At 36.6% G+C, this 18693-nt stretch overlaps 3 protein-coding genes and 1 long non-coding RNA gene across 6 annotated transcripts in view; 1 reads left to right on the forward strand and 3 right to left on the reverse strand.

Annotated features, from left to right (window-relative positions):
• Chc (clathrin heavy chain) overlaps positions 1-12027 on the reverse strand; it is a 37321-nt gene extending 25294 nt beyond the window's left edge. For both annotated transcript variants that reach the window (XM_022058003.2, XM_022058004.2), the window contains exons 1-7: positions 11827-12027; positions 3619-3844; positions 2414-2563; positions 2084-2202; positions 1762-1923; positions 1086-1199; positions 44-394 (exon numbers count right to left, since the gene is read on the reverse strand). In XM_022058003.2, coding sequence (XP_021913695.1) covers positions 44-394; positions 1086-1199; positions 1762-1923; positions 2084-2202; positions 2414-2563; positions 3619-3844; positions 11827-11868 — 1164 coding nt within the window. In that variant the 5' untranslated portion in view covers positions 11869-12027. The remainder of the gene's footprint in view (positions 1-43; positions 395-1085; positions 1200-1761; positions 1924-2083; positions 2203-2413; positions 2564-3618; positions 3845-11826) is intronic.
• LOC110826903 (uncharacterized) lies at positions 11047-11817 on the reverse strand. The gene is made up of 2 exons (XR_002542172.2): positions 11532-11817; positions 11047-11211 (listed from the first exon to the last, which is right to left on the reverse strand). It is a non-coding gene; the product is annotated as an uncharacterized LOC110826903 (long non-coding RNA).
• A 641-nt stretch (positions 12028-12668) lies between the features above and the next one.
• On the reverse strand, positions 12669-15582 carry RpLP2 (ribosomal protein LP2). Of its 2 annotated transcripts, none has more exons than XM_022057993.2 (5): positions 15424-15582; positions 14943-15115; positions 13635-13742; positions 13298-13372; positions 12669-12770 (listed from the first exon to the last, which is right to left on the reverse strand). In XM_022057993.2, the coding sequence occupies exons 2-4, from the start codon at positions 15112-15114 to the stop codon at positions 13299-13301; spliced, it is 354 nt and encodes a 117-aa protein (XP_021913685.1). In that variant the 5' UTR covers position 15115; positions 15424-15582; the 3' UTR covers positions 12669-12770; position 13298. The 2 variants fall into 2 exon arrangements, with proteins under 2 accessions (XP_021913685.1, XP_021913684.1); XM_022057992.2 differs by having other exon boundaries at positions 13279-13372.
• A 233-nt stretch (positions 15583-15815) lies between these two features.
• Positions 15816-18347, forward strand: MED21 (mediator complex subunit 21). The gene is made up of 4 exons (XM_022057991.2): positions 15816-16266; positions 16424-16538; positions 16623-16723; positions 18024-18347. The coding sequence occupies exons 1-4, from the start codon at positions 16225-16227 to the stop codon at positions 18216-18218; spliced, it is 453 nt and encodes a 150-aa protein (XP_021913683.1). The 5' UTR covers positions 15816-16224; the 3' UTR covers positions 18219-18347.
• Positions 18348-18693: the final 346 nt, after the last annotated feature.

Consider the following 18693-nt stretch of genomic DNA (forward strand, 5'->3'; position numbering starts at 1 on the left):
CTTTAATATACATTTCATAATACAACTTTGGTACATCTCATACCTTTGCTGCTTCAGCATATTGGCCATTCTGGAAAAGCAAGTTGAACTTCCGCACAAACAAATCTTCGGCACCTGCCAAGTTGTTCCTCACAGCCATACGAAGTGCCAGATCAGGGTTCTGAAGAACACTATTAACATAGGGGATGATGTTATCTTCCTCCACACTCACTGATAAAACCTGTCCCTTCCGGTTGACACCAATAATCCCTCCTGATGCCTCATGTGGTGCAGTTACAAAGATGGTGTCTCCACTGATACGGTTCATATAGATGCACGTAGCAGATTCTATGTCATACAGGTGAATGTAGCCATACTTTGTGATGAGATAAATCACATCATATTTGGCGCTCACCTGATTGAGAGTAAGAAAAAATGGATAAAATTATCACAGAAATGTATTAACAAAATTATTTTTGCGAATACAATGTATGTCAGCCAATATATGTATTTTATGTCAATGTTTCCCACATTTAAAGTGTGCCAAAACAAAAGTTGCAAGTAAGATCACAAGTCAGCTCTGAAAGAAAACAGAAGACAAGGCAAGACAATACGGAAAACAGCAGACATGGTAGTATTGTGGGAAATGTTTTCTTCCTGCAAATTATCTGAATACCACGAGTAATTCTACAAATGTTGTTGCTCACTGTACACCACGTTCAACATCCCTTTCTTTTACCAATGCTTCATTGGTGGTCTGAAGAGATAAAGCCTGAGGGTGCAAGGTCCGGCCTGTATGGCTGATGGGCAAGACATTCCCAACAAAACTGTTCCAGGTCTTACTATATGACATGGGAATGGCCACTGTTGTAAATAAATATCTTTATAAATATGCAGTATGCTGGAAAAATTATGGCATTCTTGGGCATGCAAAGCATCTTCTCCTTCAGACCACACCACTACCGTACAGCTATCTGGATGAAACACCCTAACGTGCTTACATAGACAGTGGTTCTTTTGCCATGATAGCGCCCAATCTGATACACCCTGTATTCCGACTCCCAAGGCAGTTATACATTTACACTGCTCTTTTAAGCTTCACTAACCTGCATAGCCACAGGAAAATCATTCTGTGCCTCAGGTGGAAAGAAAACATCAACAGCTTTCTTGGCAAAAGGTTGATTTCCAGCTGGAGGCTGTCCCACTTCAATGATGTGAAGCTGTGACAATAACAAAAAATGGATGTATAAATAATGTAGATAACATTATACTAATGCAGAACTTGAATCAAACAGGCCACTAATACCAATAAAAAACTTATATTATCCATGTCAAAGAACATGTTTTGATCTTGCAAGATAAATACTGTTTTACTCTGGAAAACTTTCTTTGTTTTACGCTTAATATGTACAATGTATTTTTCTTTCCTAAGGATCAAAAATCTTAAAACCTTAAAAATCACTACAACAGTCTATCAGAACAACAGAACATTGATCTCCTCCTTCTTATCACTGAAGATAAAGAAAGGCCCATCTTTTTGTTTTAGTTACCTAAGTACTGTCAAATTCAACTGAAGTGTAACAAGTACAGACGTCACTTCCAACATGTTACACCTGAATCTGAGAACTGACAGTGTCCCTGGGCAGTAGTACAAGCAATTAAAATTACAAATACAACTAATTAAAATTATGAAATTCAAATAAGAAATCAAATTAGAACATATGTATGCATTCAACACAGTTTCACACATTTTTCAGAATTCACATGTAAACCATAGATTACCTTTCCACCCTGTACTGTTCGAACTGCGAAGCAGAAAAGAGTAGATTGTTCTGCATTTCCTTCCATTTTGAACTGTGCAAATGATGCTGCATGACCTTCTATGGGTTGCGAGCATTTCCGCTCAACCGAGTACAGTTGCATTGCTCCCACCACACGATTTTGCTGAACAAAAGTTTTAGTAAATCAGGCAAACAAAGTATAATGAAATTTAATTCTTTCCACATATCCACCTTTCATTCTACAATATTTTTACAATACATCTAATAGATACTAGTATTACTACATATGTATTAACCTTCACATTGCTTTAAGGAGCAAATACCTGAGCTGATATTCCAATGAGAAGCAACCACGTCTGTTTTGGATCAGTTCGGTAGTTGATTATTTGACAGCCATTAAGGCTGGAATGACGATCAAACATTTTCTGTGGGACTGAATCGCCTGTGGATGACAAAATGGTTTCATGTCAAACAAGTAATGCATTCCTAACCATGGACAAAAACAACCAGAATGCGTAACAATTCTACCACAATCTATTCATGAATAACAGTCAACACATTTTGTAAAAATCAACAGTTTGTTAAACATGGAATGGATGATAACATGTGCATGTTTCTGCCTGGTCAGTAAATTTGCATTCCAAGGTTCTTACCTTCCATACTCCAGTGAAAAACTGAGGATTCTGTAACCAAGGCAAGAGTGTTCAGGGAAATCCACTTCCAAAAAATAACATCTTCTGCCATTGTATGAGCTTTCATCTTGCTCTTCATTTCAATGTTGAATATTTGTAATGTTTTCTGGGCTGTTAAAATACAAAAAAAAATTAGCAACTGTAAATAATGTGTTGAAACACAACCATGAAAACAAGAGAAACAATATGGGCTCACAGTTCATTTCAAGAACTTGGCTAAATGTGTCTTGTTGTCTACCAACTTTCTCTGCTAGAAACTTTTATATGGTACAAATCTGCAACTTAAAAAGCAACCTCAAGAATTAAGCCAGTGTCTTTATTTAATGTGTAGGTGTTTTTGTATAAATTCTTACATAATACTTTATAACAGTGCATCAAACATCACTACTAACATGTCATAAAACCAGTGTTACAAGTTGAAACCTGAGTATGGTAACAAAAAAAAATCATTATTTTGATGCTAATTGTACTGACATTTCATAGTAATAATTCCATGACGTCTCCAATGTATCTTACAAATTATTATAACAGGTTACCACCCTGAAATAAATAGTGACATGATATATATGGCAATAAATTACCAATATGATCACAAAAGTTTCATGCAAAAATCCTCATCAGACACCAAATCGGATCACAAGAACTGTCAATACCATCACAATGACATGATCAACTAAGTTGGCTTAACTGTTCATTAACTACAGATGAAACTTTATAAGTGGTATGATGTTTACTTTTACACGGGTACCAATAATTATAAAAAAATCCCAACAGCGAGTATGGTTACATATGATTTGTTTGAACAATGGTAATAGGCAATAGTTTCCAACATTTCATTTCTGCGCATCACAGGGACAACTTGGTAACACAAATAAACCGTATCCAGTCCTAAGTGTAATCCACCATTGTCAGAACCTTTAGAGTTGAATTGTATCCAGTCCTGTTAAGCAAAGCACTCATTAACACATACTCTACACTGACAGAGTGACAATAACTTCAATTAACAATAAATATAGAAGCTTTATAAGCTGAACATCAGTTTACCACAGACAATTACCACACACACACTGAAAAAAATTAAAAATTACTATAATATTGAAATACCCCATATACATATATCACATGTCGAGTTGGGAACCATTAGGATCACCTTAAACTATAGCTACCTTCAACTCCTGCCTTGCCCTTGAGGGCAATGACCTTGCTGGCTGGATTCATAATGGCAGAATCTGCAGAAATAGGTCGTCGAATGGGGTTAGTTGGGTCAGCCATGTCAATGATTACCACTTGTGATGTATCTCCCACCTTCTCTTTTACACATATGAATTTGTCCGACTCCATTGTAAGCGTGTTGAAGCTCACACTTGCTTGGTTGATACCTACATTTGTGAGCTAAAATCACAAAAAGAAAAATGTGATGAGACACTTGTGAAGAACTGGGGGAGGGGGTGATCTAAGGTGAAAAGCTCAGAAAGGTAACAGTGAGATGACAATAATTCAAAGTAATTTTGAAATTGTTAAAATTCACAAGAAAGCTCGCACTATAATATCAGAACCTTGAAGTTAAAGATGGGTTACAAATGTCACCATGCGGATGACCTGCGTTATATACGTAACCAATGATTTCTCTATATGGAATCTTACAATTCACATTTGTCATGAAGAATCTTTAATACTTTTGATTAAAATTTTTTAATCGTCTCACTTAGAGACTTGATGTTCCCTTGCCCATGATGAATTTTAGTTGGTGTTCTACCACAGGCACTCAAGATGTTAAGACATGGGGCTACCTACATGGAAATATATGCCTGACAGCATCAACACACGGACAAGGGAACATCCATATCTATTGTTGCATGCAGACTTGCACTCTACTCCTAACCAGTGTTACAATGTACCACTTTCTTGCTGAAAATATCAACTTCCGTCACATATGGACATCCCTCAACATCAAAAAGTCACACAAGATCCAAACATGCAGGAGGTATGCCCCCCGTCTATTGCTTTATTGCAACCTTATTAACAGCAACCTGTCAATCAAAACTACATAAAATGCGTTCTACCAAAAGTCGTTAAAAGTTACCTCGTCTCTGTTGTATGAATACAAACACCTTCTAAATATTCATTTAAGAGACAAACAAGATGGAATCATGGGAAAAATCAGGCGCTGATCTATCAGGGTAAAGATCAGTCTAAAAATCAAGGATTTCAACTGAAACCAATGACTACATACATAAATCATTGATAAAAGTGAAGATGATCATCACAACAGGCACTAAAACGTTATTCTATCACTGATTTCTGGGGAATTTGTAAACAATGTTATATAAAACTGATGATTTAACCCCTCAAATTCTAAAATAGAATACGTTCACACAAAAGCCGGTATCAAGGTCTAGGGACGAAGATCACGCTCCAGGTACATCAGCGCAATGACCTCTTGAAGCACGGTTCTGCCATACGCAGTGATCTGACGAAACAGGAACCCGTGAAGAAGAAATGATTATCACCCCCCACCCACCCAAATCCTTAGATCACGGCCTGTGAACCTCATATCAGTCAGTTTTATATCCAGTTCAAGTTTGAAACAATCTTTATTTGGAATATATCATTTCCTAGAGAGAAATGTGCTGAAATTAAAAACTGATTACCGCGGTAGCGGAATGAATACCCGCAAATACACTGCGGAGACCACGTAGATACTCAACGCAGGCACTCCGGAGGTAGGCACTTCACGCGTGCCCGCGATGTCTTAACATTCTTATTAACCATTTTTTTCGTACTAAATAATAACAAAAACTTTAAAAAATCGCAAATGATACAAATACCAATAAATGAGCCTGAAGTATGCAATCTTACTTTCTTATGCCACAATTTTGTTCCATTTAACAGAATACGATCCAAAAACGATGAAAAACGCTGGCCCGGAAAATAGTAATTTACCCAACTCACTTTGTAATACGAAAACTGCCTAAACTTGCACACATTAATAAAAAAACTGGACATGACAGTGCAACCCGCGAACACAAAATTTAGTGACGAAGTGGTCCACTTGTGATAAAGTTAGGAGACCCATGTTCTGGTGCACTACCCTGGCTGGACGATAATTCTCAGACATCGAAGAACTACTCATAGACAGCAACTGTATTTGCTGGTTTCTGTTTCTTTGGCGTTTCGAACGGGAGGTTGGTTGTTAATGGTATTAAGGGAGGGAGAACGGAACCAAAGGGAAAAAAACCTATCTCTGGGACAAAAGTCCAAACCGTGACCTTACAAATACGAAGGTTTACTAACGAGCTGAACGTTCGAGGCTATTTTCCTATGTTACAATTAACGTCTTAAAAAGACACAGAAATATGTCTCCCCCTCTCTTTTCACTTTAAAACAAAATGTAGTGATTTTTGGTGGGTCATAAGATTCTTAATACTTAAAATAACACAATTTATAAGCCAAAAACAAATAACGACGTAACATCGTACCATCGTCAAAGACATTAAAAGAACCATACGTTAGTACGAACATATTCGCGACATTACGATACGTGACTCTCGACATCAATAGCCAACGAAAGTTCAACGTTTCTACATTCTTACCTCAGCCCAATGCAAAGGCGGAGGTTAGGTGATACTGTAGACGCTTTGCCCCACATAGCAACGACGAGGTCAAAATCGATACCCCACCCTTTGAACACACTGTACCAAGTAGTGGGTCCTCTACAGAACGAACTCAACATAACCCTGGCATCGATTCAGGCTTATAAAGTGAAAGCACCATCTTGAACTTCCGCAAAAACAGAAAAATCTGTACGGGTTTTCCTCGCCAGGACATAACGTGTTACCTATTTCGCCGACATGACACCAGAGAGCACAGCAAATAGCTTTCTTCTCATTCACAACACAATCTAATTCAGTGATTCACGATAACAAGTTAAATTGTATTACCTACGCAAAATGGCGTTAACTGGAACCGTTCCAAATAAAATCCCAACAGCATTATTTAAACTTACTTTAATACCAAAGCTCAAGTACTCTCGGCTATTCGTCCATGACAAGTAGAAAACTGTGGTTACATCTTTCAGAACTTATAAGCACTGTCTCGCTAAACAAGTATTTGGGGGAGTATAATTAATTACGCACATTAACAGAAGAGCCCGAGAAATTAAGTTCACCGTAAGATTAAAGGAGTTATAAGACTTTTAATGAAGAGGATGAAATTGCCAAAGTGGATTCTACAAACCATGGATTTGGAGGAATGAAATACTTAGTGGAATTTACAATCCTAAAACGACTTACAATCACCTTTAATACATATACATACATGCCACTGAGCAGTACAAAAACGGGGACACTTAATTCAAAATATAGTAACAAGTCTTCTGAAGTCATAAAAATATCGGATGTAAGTAATTTTGTTCTATTCAAAACTACAAATACGAAAGTTCTGGAGACTAGACATAATTATACACACGACAGATAGGATTTGAGGTTTTCAAGGCGATGAGTCAGAAGATTGCTGTCTTCTGGGTTGTAGTGCAGTGTAGTCTGGTAGAAATTTACAGATGTTCGAGAGGTGCTTACTTTCTACCTCTTACCATCGGGGTAATCTCACTGAAAGATCGGTCACTGTCTACCAGACTACACAATGCAAAGGCCATGAAGACAGTCATCTTCGTTACGATCATGACCCCTCCCCCATTCCCTACACGGACAGACTTAGAAAATGACTTCTCTCGCTTCCCGCATACAGAATATAATAATCCGCGTCCATTTGTACCGAGTGTACACTGTGCGTGACGTGTATATCAGATACAATCCTTATCAACATCTGGGGGCGTCGATACTATGAAATAAGCAACCCAATACGAAATATGTAATATTAAACGGCATTATTTGCAATTATCATTGTGATTTTTAATGTTCCGTGAAGTCGATGCATGATTACCGGAAGTCAAACAATGAAGATGTAACCATAGTTTATGAACATGAGAAAAAAGAGACGGCAATGGAGCTTTCATACCGACTTCCAAATGGCAACAGTACATATTCAGTAGCTCAATGACAGTGAAACACAAATAGCTCATTCACTCCGAACCAGGTGCCAAGGAACACCCCCCCCCCCCCCACGAAAGCACCGACCTATTCCACTCTTTCATTGAAAACTGTAGTGCATAATCTTCTCTTTACTTTTCACAATGGATTGTACCTGGACATTTACATACCCCATCAATTAAAAAGGTGAAGCCATCCCTTGTGATTATGCACTATGCCATGAAAACACGGGGGGGGGGGGGAGCATTGCACACACCCCAGCCATTTTATCCCCAAGAAAAGAACCCCTGTACCCACTGGGCTCCAAAGCCTGTCTGGAAGTTGCAGCTAAGATAGAAATCCTGCCCTAGGAGAAATCAAAACCCTATTCTCCAGCCTATATGCCACTCACTCATCACTGTCATTGCCTGAGAAAAATAGCTTCACAATGATTTCTTCCACGTTGAGATCCATGCCTAACAGTGGGACAGATGCTTGAACATCTGTGATGTGCACCAGAAAACAGGCCTCATAGTTGCTTCTTGTCTGCCTGTCACATGACAATCAGATAACTACCTACTGAACTGGTGTTAGCAAAGAACTAATGAGGATTTCAGTCAATTAGCTACTTACCATTAATTAATAAAGCACTTACCACATTTCAATTATTAGAACAACCAGCTTGGTCAGGCTACCCCAGCCACACAAGTTTAAGGAAAATCAAAAAGTCCTTGGTCATTAGGTTTCAAATTAGCAATAGGATGATAACCTCCCCTTGTAAAAAAAATACTTTCCATGCCAAAAGTGTACATATGTAGTATAAACTTCTCACTCATGATCTGAGTAATAACTGCATGCAGTATGGAATATTTTCTTAACTTAAAAGTACCTCTACTGAAACACAAAAATATTTAAGTTACTTGCGATTCTATTATAAACAGATTTGTAATGTGTAACTGAAAACTTATATGAAAGGTCAGAGGATTAGCATAAATGAGAAATAAAACAATCTATTATCAGATATTTGATTAGCGCTAGACAATTAATATAGATATTATGAATTTACAAAAAAAAACCAGTGAGATGTAAATTGGTTGAATGAACAAAGGGCTTCAAACAGTAGACAAAAACTTTTATATAAATTAATAAGATAATTAATAAATTAGTAGCATTTTCAATTAACTAACATGAAGTTCCAATAAAGTGTTGCAGCCTTGAAGTTGATAAAGGGTGAAAGTGGCCCTAGGTCTGGAAAATGTTGAGAACCCCTTCTCAAAACAATGTATACCCACTTCATTGAATACATGGTCTAAACTACAGCACAAAATAATTTTATAAACACAATATGGTATGATATAATAGAATGTTGTTACTCAGCTACCATTCTGGGTTAATATGAATACGCAAAAGTTCTAAACAGTGGCTGACATAGATAAAAATTACTACCAGAACTTACACATTACAAAATTGTGATAAAAGAAAAATGAGGACTTATGGAAAACAGCTCAGGTTAACAGAGAAATATTTTGGAAGTGTAAAGAACTCACTGAATGCCTAAAAGTAACTAGATGACCATACCAAAACTGTGAGATACCGATTAACTGGTATCACTCCATCTGTATAACCCATGTATACATAATTTGACAGCATGGACAGATGGATTTATATTATTTATGTAATAAATTTATAACAGAGTGGTTCATTCCTATAAGGCATCATAACTGACTATTCACAGTGGCAGTCTATATTAACATGACTTGCTACACATCAGCTAATTACTGCATTATGCATATGCTTAAGTGTTGAAAAACTACTCCTCTGTACATCATACAACTTCTGTAATTTATAAGGTAGAATTATGAACAAATTAAATTTGAAAGTTTCATCAAACCTAACATCCCAAAAGTTTATAAATATGCAGGAACCTGTATGTTCAAGAGAGTTCAGAATTAAAATTTTTACATCAGGAATTATTTTCTGGGAATACATTTTCATATACAAATAGTAACAACAGAATAAAAATTAATTATTAAAAACCTAGGCTGTAAAGTAATGGCAGAATTTTGCTTCAAACATGTCCAATTCAAACCCTTCCCATCTGGTATTTCCAACCTTGTGTGGTGACTCAGTGTTACAGTGGGCTGGTTTGCCATTGTTTCATAGAAGCTCTCGGTCTCCATCTCCTACATGAAGTGACTACAAAGCAACTTAGTACTGAAATTTATATTTCCAGTTCAAAGGTGATGGGGAATGTGGCCAACTTGAGGGATGTCATAAAATAGACAAGATAGAGAAACTATCATTTTATTAAAAGTGAGAAGGGTCTGCTGATTCAGTATTTTCATGGTATTCCCTCACAGTATTGTGTTCCAGGCAGGATTATGCTGATAACATCCTTCCCAACTGAAATCACAGTGAGGAACAATCCTGAAAACCTTTCAAATGATTTTGCTGAAGCAGTGGTCGTATCATCATGTGTACAGTGACCCTGATTGATCACATGCTCAGCCACAGCTCGATGCTCTGGATGTTTCTAACAAAAGTGTCTATCCAACACAGACAGCTTCACATTAACATGAAATCCTACGCACTTCTGGAAGTTCCAACCACTAATTATCCTTGCCAAGTCAAAAATTCTGTTTGAGGAAGAGTGGTAAAACTGTATTGATGGGGCTTTAAAAGCCTCATATGTAAAGCAAATAATACAAATAGATAAAAAAAAGCTAGGAATTTCTTTACTAGGGATTACTAGCTTCCAAAGACTGGTTAGTACAATAGCAGTACAGTACCAAAATCATGTACACAGCAATAACATGTATAATCTCCAAAATACATATTCTTTAATGAAGTTCCAAACCATAATTAGTGGCAAAGTGTTATTTATTTACTTGAATCCTAACTTTCCATATTAACATGACCTGCATATGCAATCAATTATGTATCTACATTTACATCAAAGTGTGCACTGCTTCTATTACATTTATGACATGTCCTACATCCTTGGCATATATAATTTATATGCTTAGAGTCATAAGTAGTTGGACTGAACAAGTTGGGTTGAATCAATATTTTAAAGGGTGTTGGAGACAGGAAGCATCTGCTCGTTGGGCAGACTCTCTTGTCGTTGAGTACAACATCAGTAATTTACGTGGCCATACCACCATACACTGGACAACCCAAGCACAAAACAGAGAGGAATTGAGGAGATGCTGGAGCCTGTGTGCGAGCTGAAGTATGGGTCATTTAAGTGCTAAGTTGGACATCTGTCCATCCATGTTGCATTATCCAGTTTTATGAATATGGAATGTTTCCAGATGACAATGAAACGTTTCTGCCAAGCTAAAATACAAAATAAATTTAGCCTGCACGGACCAGGATGTATCTTGTGCATGTCACAGGTCTAATGGTCACAAAAATGGCTATCAAGAAATCTTCCAAGAAATTTTACATTACCACATCAAAAATCTGGGTCAAGCCGATTAGCCTACACAAATAAATTTATTTTTCCAGCAAAAGATATCCAATGGTAGGAAGTTTCTGTATAATTATTCATAAATAACTATCGAATTGACTGGAGAAACGGGTTTATATGTCTTATGCCGTACACATCAATACATTACAAGCAGAATTACAACGTCTAACAAATTTACAAACGCCAATTATACTTTTTTATTTTAGAAATAGATATTATACTCCGTACATATTTCCGGACTGTTGACGAAACAGGAGTGGCTGCAATAAACGTGAAAAGAAAATCTGTAAGCGACACTCGCAGTATTTTTATAAAAAAACAATAAAACACACGGAATAAATACTAAAGGAAGTACGTATACGTAAGACTTGAGGTTCTCACAGCGGTGAATATGAAGATTTCTGTCTTCTGGGTTATTGCGCTGTGTAGTCTGGTCGATGTTAACCAACGTTTCAGAGGTCATACTGCCTCCGTCATCGCCCTGATGACGGAGGCAGTATGACCTCTGAAACGTTGGTTAACATCGACCAGACTACACAGCGCAATAACCCAGAAGACAGAAATCTTCAAGTACGTATACCTCAATTTGGAAATATCAAAAAGAATGGTCATTCCTATCCGGTTATACGCAAGTGCTGATGGCAAGAAAACCATGTCTGTTGCCAACTGTCACGTACCTACATATCCTATAAATAAGTATAAATTATTTCGTAAAATATGTTTTCAAACTTCTTACAAAAATTATCGCACTAAATGTTCAGAAATGATACCGTTCACACCCCACATAGAAAACATCTAAATACATTCCCATATAAAAAAATTTCGATTGCGGTATTCATACAACGTCAAGGGGCGTCTGACCGACTTTCATTTACCTGTAGATGCTCTTGAAAACGTATAGGTAACATCTGAGACATGTTGGTTAATGTTGCACTAACTTCAACATGAAATGTTTCTCTGCACCGACTTCAGATAAATCAAAACGTTTCTAATACACCACTCAACTTCACATTTGCAACTGAGAATACCATTCACTGCCTACAAACATGGCTTCCCACCACCTACTTAATGTAGTTCTTGAAATGTATTCCTACGCACAACCACTTCACTTTCATACAATATTATAAAAATAGTTTTTACGTAATTACAGAATACAAACATAGAATAACTCCGTGCTGTTATCTTTGTTACATTCAGTCCTGATAATATTAAAGTGCGAAATCTACATTTCTACAGCGGAAGGATATTGATGACGTCACCTGCCACATGAACAACCTGCGCATCATGATAGGCATTTATTGACGTTCGGGTTGACTTTGATTTGTTCTCTGAACCCAGCAGTTATTTGTAAAATTTACCCCCACATTTTAAAACCAGTAGTTCGATTTACTTAATTCAAAATATGGAGTTTACTGTGCGTGCAACTGAACTGAAAATATTATGAGACGAGGTCTGCTTGGCAATTTTAATGCAATCTTACATCATATTTTCCAATGGTGAAAACCACCTAATTAAGTGAAAAAATAATACTCACAAACTGTTGTGGGTACGTAACTATACCGATCATGCATCATAGTTTAAACACAGCCCAATAGCTTAGATCACAGTAGTGACACCAATAAATCCTTACCTCAGACATCAATTCTCTACAATTCATGTTTGATATAATCCCAACCACATACTTCCAAGAAAGGAAACAAAGGAAAAAAGTCACAGATCAAAACTTATTATTTATTGGTAATGTTACATTGTGATTTCATTATGAACAGCTCATATACAATTCACAGACAGTCTTCTCATGATGAAACACTGCAGTCAACTGGAAAATAAACCATCAGATACTTAAAACATGCAAGTATTATACACACTGCACAAAACAATATCTAAAAACTGTGTTGTCAGCTTCAAAAATTCATCAGTTTGTATCAGTCGAAAGATGGTGATAATGTATTAACTCATCATTTCAACACAGAAAACAACTTACACTCCAAACAAACTTTGTTTGAATATAAACTATACTCCAACATCCACCTTGTCTTAGGTGACCATAATAAGAGCCACTGAAGCCAGTATATCATCACTATTAAATAACGAGAATGTTCTGTAATGATTTTATGATGAACTTATAATAAAAGTGAATGTAATAACAAACTGCATTAATCTTGTCGGTTTCGATTTTTTACTTCCAAATCTCCCCACCCTTACGTGCCAAAACCATCATATAACTGTACCTACATTAACTTCTAAGCATTAAAAATATGGGACATAAATGCACCCAAAAAATAAAATTAGATATGTAACTTAAGACAGATATAGCATAAACATACAAATAAAAATATGCTGTACTTTAATCGAAGAGACCAAAGCCCATGTCATCATCTTCAGATTCGGATTCTTCCTTCTTTTCAGCTTTCTTCTCCTCTGGAAAGGAAACAATTTAGCGATCAGAATACAAGTTAAAGTAGGCATGTGGCAATTTTACAATATGAATCGTACAATCAGAAAAAGAAGTATCATCAACACGTCAGTCGAAAGATGGTGATCTGAGAATTCATCACATTGCACGGATTTAACAATGTTATAACTAAATACCCATGTACTCTCTTATTTAAAACTTTGTTTGGCAAATCTTGTGGGACAAGACCAATTGGAGACCAGGATGTATACATCTCTGGGTACTAACCCTTTTCAGGAGCCGCAGTAACTGCTGCAGCAGGAGCAGCAGCCCCACCTCCAGCAGCGGGAGCTGCAGCACCTCCCCCTGCAGGCACAGTTGCCAGTTTATCACGACCTGAATTGAAACAGAGACTTTGTTTCTTGAATGTTATAACAAATATGACACATACACATCATCCTAATCAATTACGGTATACACTGTTACACTCACATCTGTAGATGGCCAACATCTGAGATGCAGCACCATAATCACTCACGAAGACAGCACTAAGCTTCTCTGAAATGTTAGTTAATATCTACCAAACTACATGGTGCAACATTCCAGAAGATACCCATTTTAACACTCTTCAACACAAAAACCTAAAATCTCACTTCAACATTTTTAGTGGATTATGAAAACATCAAATATAATCACATCAGCATGCGGCAACCTAAATAAATAGCTGACATCTGTACCTTACAACTAATGATGACATAAAAATGTTAACCTAGATCAAGAAAAGTACTTGTCACATAACTATCAATCAGTGTTGGATCACAAAATATAAATAATACATAATAATGAATGTACATAAATTATAACACAACAGGGGCCATAATAAAAAAAAAAATCAGGGACAGCAACTGCAACTATAAACCTTTTAATAAACAAACAAAAACATGGCCTTTAACAGAATCTTGTTAAACACAATATCATGTAGGTTTGTATGTTTGAGGCCAAATAAACATCAGCAGAATCTATATTCAACATCAGCAGTCACTTGCCTACTTTGGAACATTTGATTCATTCTGAGTCTCCTTAATCCCTAAAAATTCTGCTGAAATAGTTAATTTCATTATCTCGTCAACTACTAAAGAGCCGGGATAGCTCAATCTGGAAGACCGAGGTTCAATCCCCGACAGGGGTAATTTTCCCTCTAGCCTCTCTGTCCAGACCGGCTCTGGAGCCCACCCAACCTCCTATCCAGTGGGTACCAGGGTCCTTTCCCAGGGGTAAAGCATGGCTGGGGCATGATGCTGACCACTCACCCCCATCTAGTGCCGAGGTCAAGCAAGAGTAGGAGCTATACCTCCACTCCCCCTGAAGGACCTACATGGTGTGTAGCAGGATTGCTTTAGTTACTCATCAAATACTAGTGCTTCCAGCTGTAGAACTGTACAAGACAAACTACATATTATGGAGTTTTGATTTGTCTGGATTAAAATAACTTTGCAGCGGAAAATATTTAAATTATATTATTAAACTATAAAAATTATACTATCAGAGGTGTGTTCTTTGTACTAACATAACACTAGCTTTTGAAAATGTAATTACCAGCAGCAATTAGTTCTTCAATGTTCTTTCCATTCAGTTCACCGATGACTTTTTTCAATTTCTCTCCATCTGCTTCAATGCCAACAGAACTAAGAATCTTCTCGATATCTGCAGAATTTGGTGATTCTTTGCCGCCAATGGTGGCAAGCAAGTAAGCGGCCACGTAACGCATTCTGCAAACAAAGGGTTTATGAAATATATTAATCATCACAATTGGACAAACTCATTACATATTCGGTCGGATACTCCGAACGCTTATCATTAAAAAAGTCGTACGCGTTCACGATTTATGGAACACTTCGAAGCTAAGAACATAAAACTGTGTGCTGAAATGTACGGAGGTCACACATAAACCACCCACATTGTGAAGAAAACATTAATAACGGTCGATACCCCATGATGAAGCTACATTTTAAGCTTTTTACATACTACATTTTACGAATATAAAAATTAATAGACGTTAAAAAATGAAGAAAGTTACCTTTAAGTCCAAACGACACGAAACGTGTTTACACACTTGCTTTCTTACTCTGGAAGGAAGCGGAAGTTGAAAATGAATACGGGGTATACCGGGGTACATTGACGAACACGCAAATCAAATACAGGTTTAAACTGAACATTCATGAAAGAGAGTTTTCCCTAAAATGAGAAATTTTTAAGAATTCATAAAAAATGTGGGAAATTTATATCTAGTTTCAGAGCCTAAGAATAGGCATACAAAAACAGGAGTTAATTAAACAAAAAATGAAATTAACCCCACAATTTCTAAAGACAACTCCCCCTGCTACTAAATGTTACAGAACCTGTTCATGCTTCAGAGATGTCATATTGAGCTATACATGTGCACTATAGTTTAAGTGTTATATTTACAGAAACGACGACACTGTACATGATACCAATAATCATTGTTCAGACTATCAAATGAGATGACCACAGGTCTTTGTTATAGAGACAATTGATTTCAATCTGAATTTTTCGTCATGTGAATGAAGTCCACGATTCTACAAGCTATTTGTAATGTTGTTTAGTAATTTAAACATTTTGTTAATATTAAACCATCAAGAGAAGTAAATTACTACCAAGTTGGCAAACGTGAGCAATACATATCTTGTGCTATATCCACAGGTGTTAAATCCGAAAGTAAAGGCAAGACCTGACCTACATAAAATTTAGGAAATGAAAATTTTTTGACACGAGGTGAATTCAATGACGATGTTATAGGAGATTGTGACTCATCACTATTGGCGTAGATTGCACGTTGATACGAAATGCAAATTAAGAGATGGCGGATAGGTTAACCCAATTACAAGATACAATTAATCAGGTAGATACAATTATTATTTTGTTCACTTTCTTTCTTGAAAGAAAATTTAGATTTTTGGAAACTGTGACCACATCTTTTGCCAATTATGCTTTACTTACGAAGCTGTGTTTACGCAACGTAATTTTAAGGTTAAGTTTGTTATTTTCGTATTTTCCAGCAAGCTGACCACTTTTGTAATAGTATAGGTATTTTGCAACAGTATTCAGCACCAGCTAAATTATCAGGACCTGATCGTAATGTCCCACTAACTCCACAGCAGCAACAGCAAGAAGGTTTGTTATTTCCGTGTTTAGTGTTGTTTTGCTTCAACTTAAGAGTCAAGAACTGCCGATGTGATAATTTCTTATTAATTTCAGAGTATGCTCTCCTGTTTGCAACGCTAATTGTAAGATGTGCAAAAGATATTGATGTACTAATTGAATCTCTACCCAGTGAAGACTCTTCCACTGAACTTCAGGTATGGGTATAAATATTTCAGATACACCTTGGATTTCCCAATGTTAAGTTTACCAAAGTAGACATTAAGGATTACTGTGGCATAAAAAACTAGCTTGTAGTGTGGTGTAGTACTTGAACACTATCATGCACTTTAACTTTATTTATTACATAGAAGGGTATTGTGAATATGTAAAAACAGTCATGGACAGTGTTAGTGAAAAGTGTATGCTGTAAGGCTGCTGTGAAACATTTACTAAGAACTCTCATGAGGTTGATGCACAATTACCATTCTATTTTGTACCTTGATTTATGCACTAGAGTAAAGGTAATTATTTTGAAACATGCATAGAATTCTTGGCCATTTTTCTCATATCAGTGTCCTGCCAAACTATTAACTCTCACTCTACATCCATACTTTTGGCAGATGATAATATTACTGTTTCACATCCCAAAACTCACTATTTCCAGATTTTCATGAACAAGTGGATTAAAGCCAATAACTCCCATTAAATTTTGTACGGCCAACAAAAATTATGTTAATGTAGGTATAGTGTATGAGGATAAAAAAATTGAAGTAGAAACAACTTAATTTCTTGGCCTACAAACTGACAATAACTTAAATTTTAAAAAATTTAATACATTATCCCTAAATGAAGCTCAGCATAAAATCCATGGGGGAGGGGAGTAAATTTTAATGTGGATTCTATTTTTGGGTGCTGTAATTGTGTACATGTATGCTATTAATATGTTGATGGCATTTTGGAGTTCCTTCTTGCCCCAGAATTCAAGGTGAAGTGACTGCCAGGTGCACTGAATGGTAACACACAAAGTACTTTTGATAGGCCAGGGGTTCTGTACTGGCAGGGACCAATGCACAGTCAAGATTTCTCTGAAGTGCCAGCAGTATGACATATACACATAGTCATCACCCAGAAACAGGATCCATAATAGCAACTCAACTGCTGCAGAAGTCTTTGTTGAAAATTCTGTTAACGTAAATTTGGGTGTTCACTGTATTTATTTATGTAGTTATGTGGGATGTACAATAGATAGGATATGAGGTTCTCAAAGTGGTGAGTACAAAATGGCTGTCTTCTGGGTTGTAGTTTCATGTAGTCTGATGATCACCCAGATGATGGAGGCAGTGAGGACCTCTGCAATACAGGTAAACGTCTACCAGACTACACAGTGCTAGAACTCAGAAGACAGCCATCTTGGTATATAATGTTTGTCAAAAACGATAGGAACTTGAACCTGAATAAAAGGGCTTAATATATAATTACCACTGAAAGGAGTTAATATGGAATGCTTTTTACCAGGTGGCAAGTCTCAGAAGATTGGAGCAAGACAACAAAGACGCAGGAGAACAATTGGAAGAAGTTGTAAGACGAGGAGAAGCTCTCTTGGAACAAATTCAAGCAGCACTTGCTGATATTGCTCAGAGCCAACTTGACATGCAGCATCTTCAAACTGAAAATACTAACAAACAAACTAATGCAAACATCCCTGCATGAATGTCATTGCTCTGTGGACCAAATTTTCAAGTATCATTCCAGGTTACTGGGATCGGTTAAAATGTTATCGCACAACAGTATGATAAAACCTACAGCCTGTAAACGTAATAAAGTTAATGTTTAATCTGAGATACTTATTCTGAAACCACTCTACTACCAACTGGGATGTGTACAAATATTATGATGTGTAATTTGGTTTTTGTTCTTGAACATTAGATTTGAGATGCAATTCAGTGGTATCAAAGTTGTGTAGTTATAGTACCTCATAGGGCTGAGCTGTCAGTATTATCTTTTAAGATTATAATACTTCTGGGAAGAGCTGGTTTATAAAGCTGCAGTAATTAGAATCAAAACATGAAAACTATATATTGATTTTCAGCATTGTTTGAGAATAAAAACATGCCATATTATGTGTTAATTTGATTAGAAAATATTCTTTCATCCACATGGCTATGTTTATATGTTATATATACTA

The sequence above is a fragment of the Zootermopsis nevadensis genome, unplaced genomic scaffold (assembly GCF_977971745.1).
Source record: "Zootermopsis nevadensis isolate Lab colony 2312 unplaced genomic scaffold, Znev_1.0 Znev_ptg000009l, whole genome shotgun sequence".
Taxonomy (NCBI): Eukaryota; Metazoa; Arthropoda; class Insecta; order Blattodea; family Termopsidae; genus Zootermopsis; species Zootermopsis nevadensis.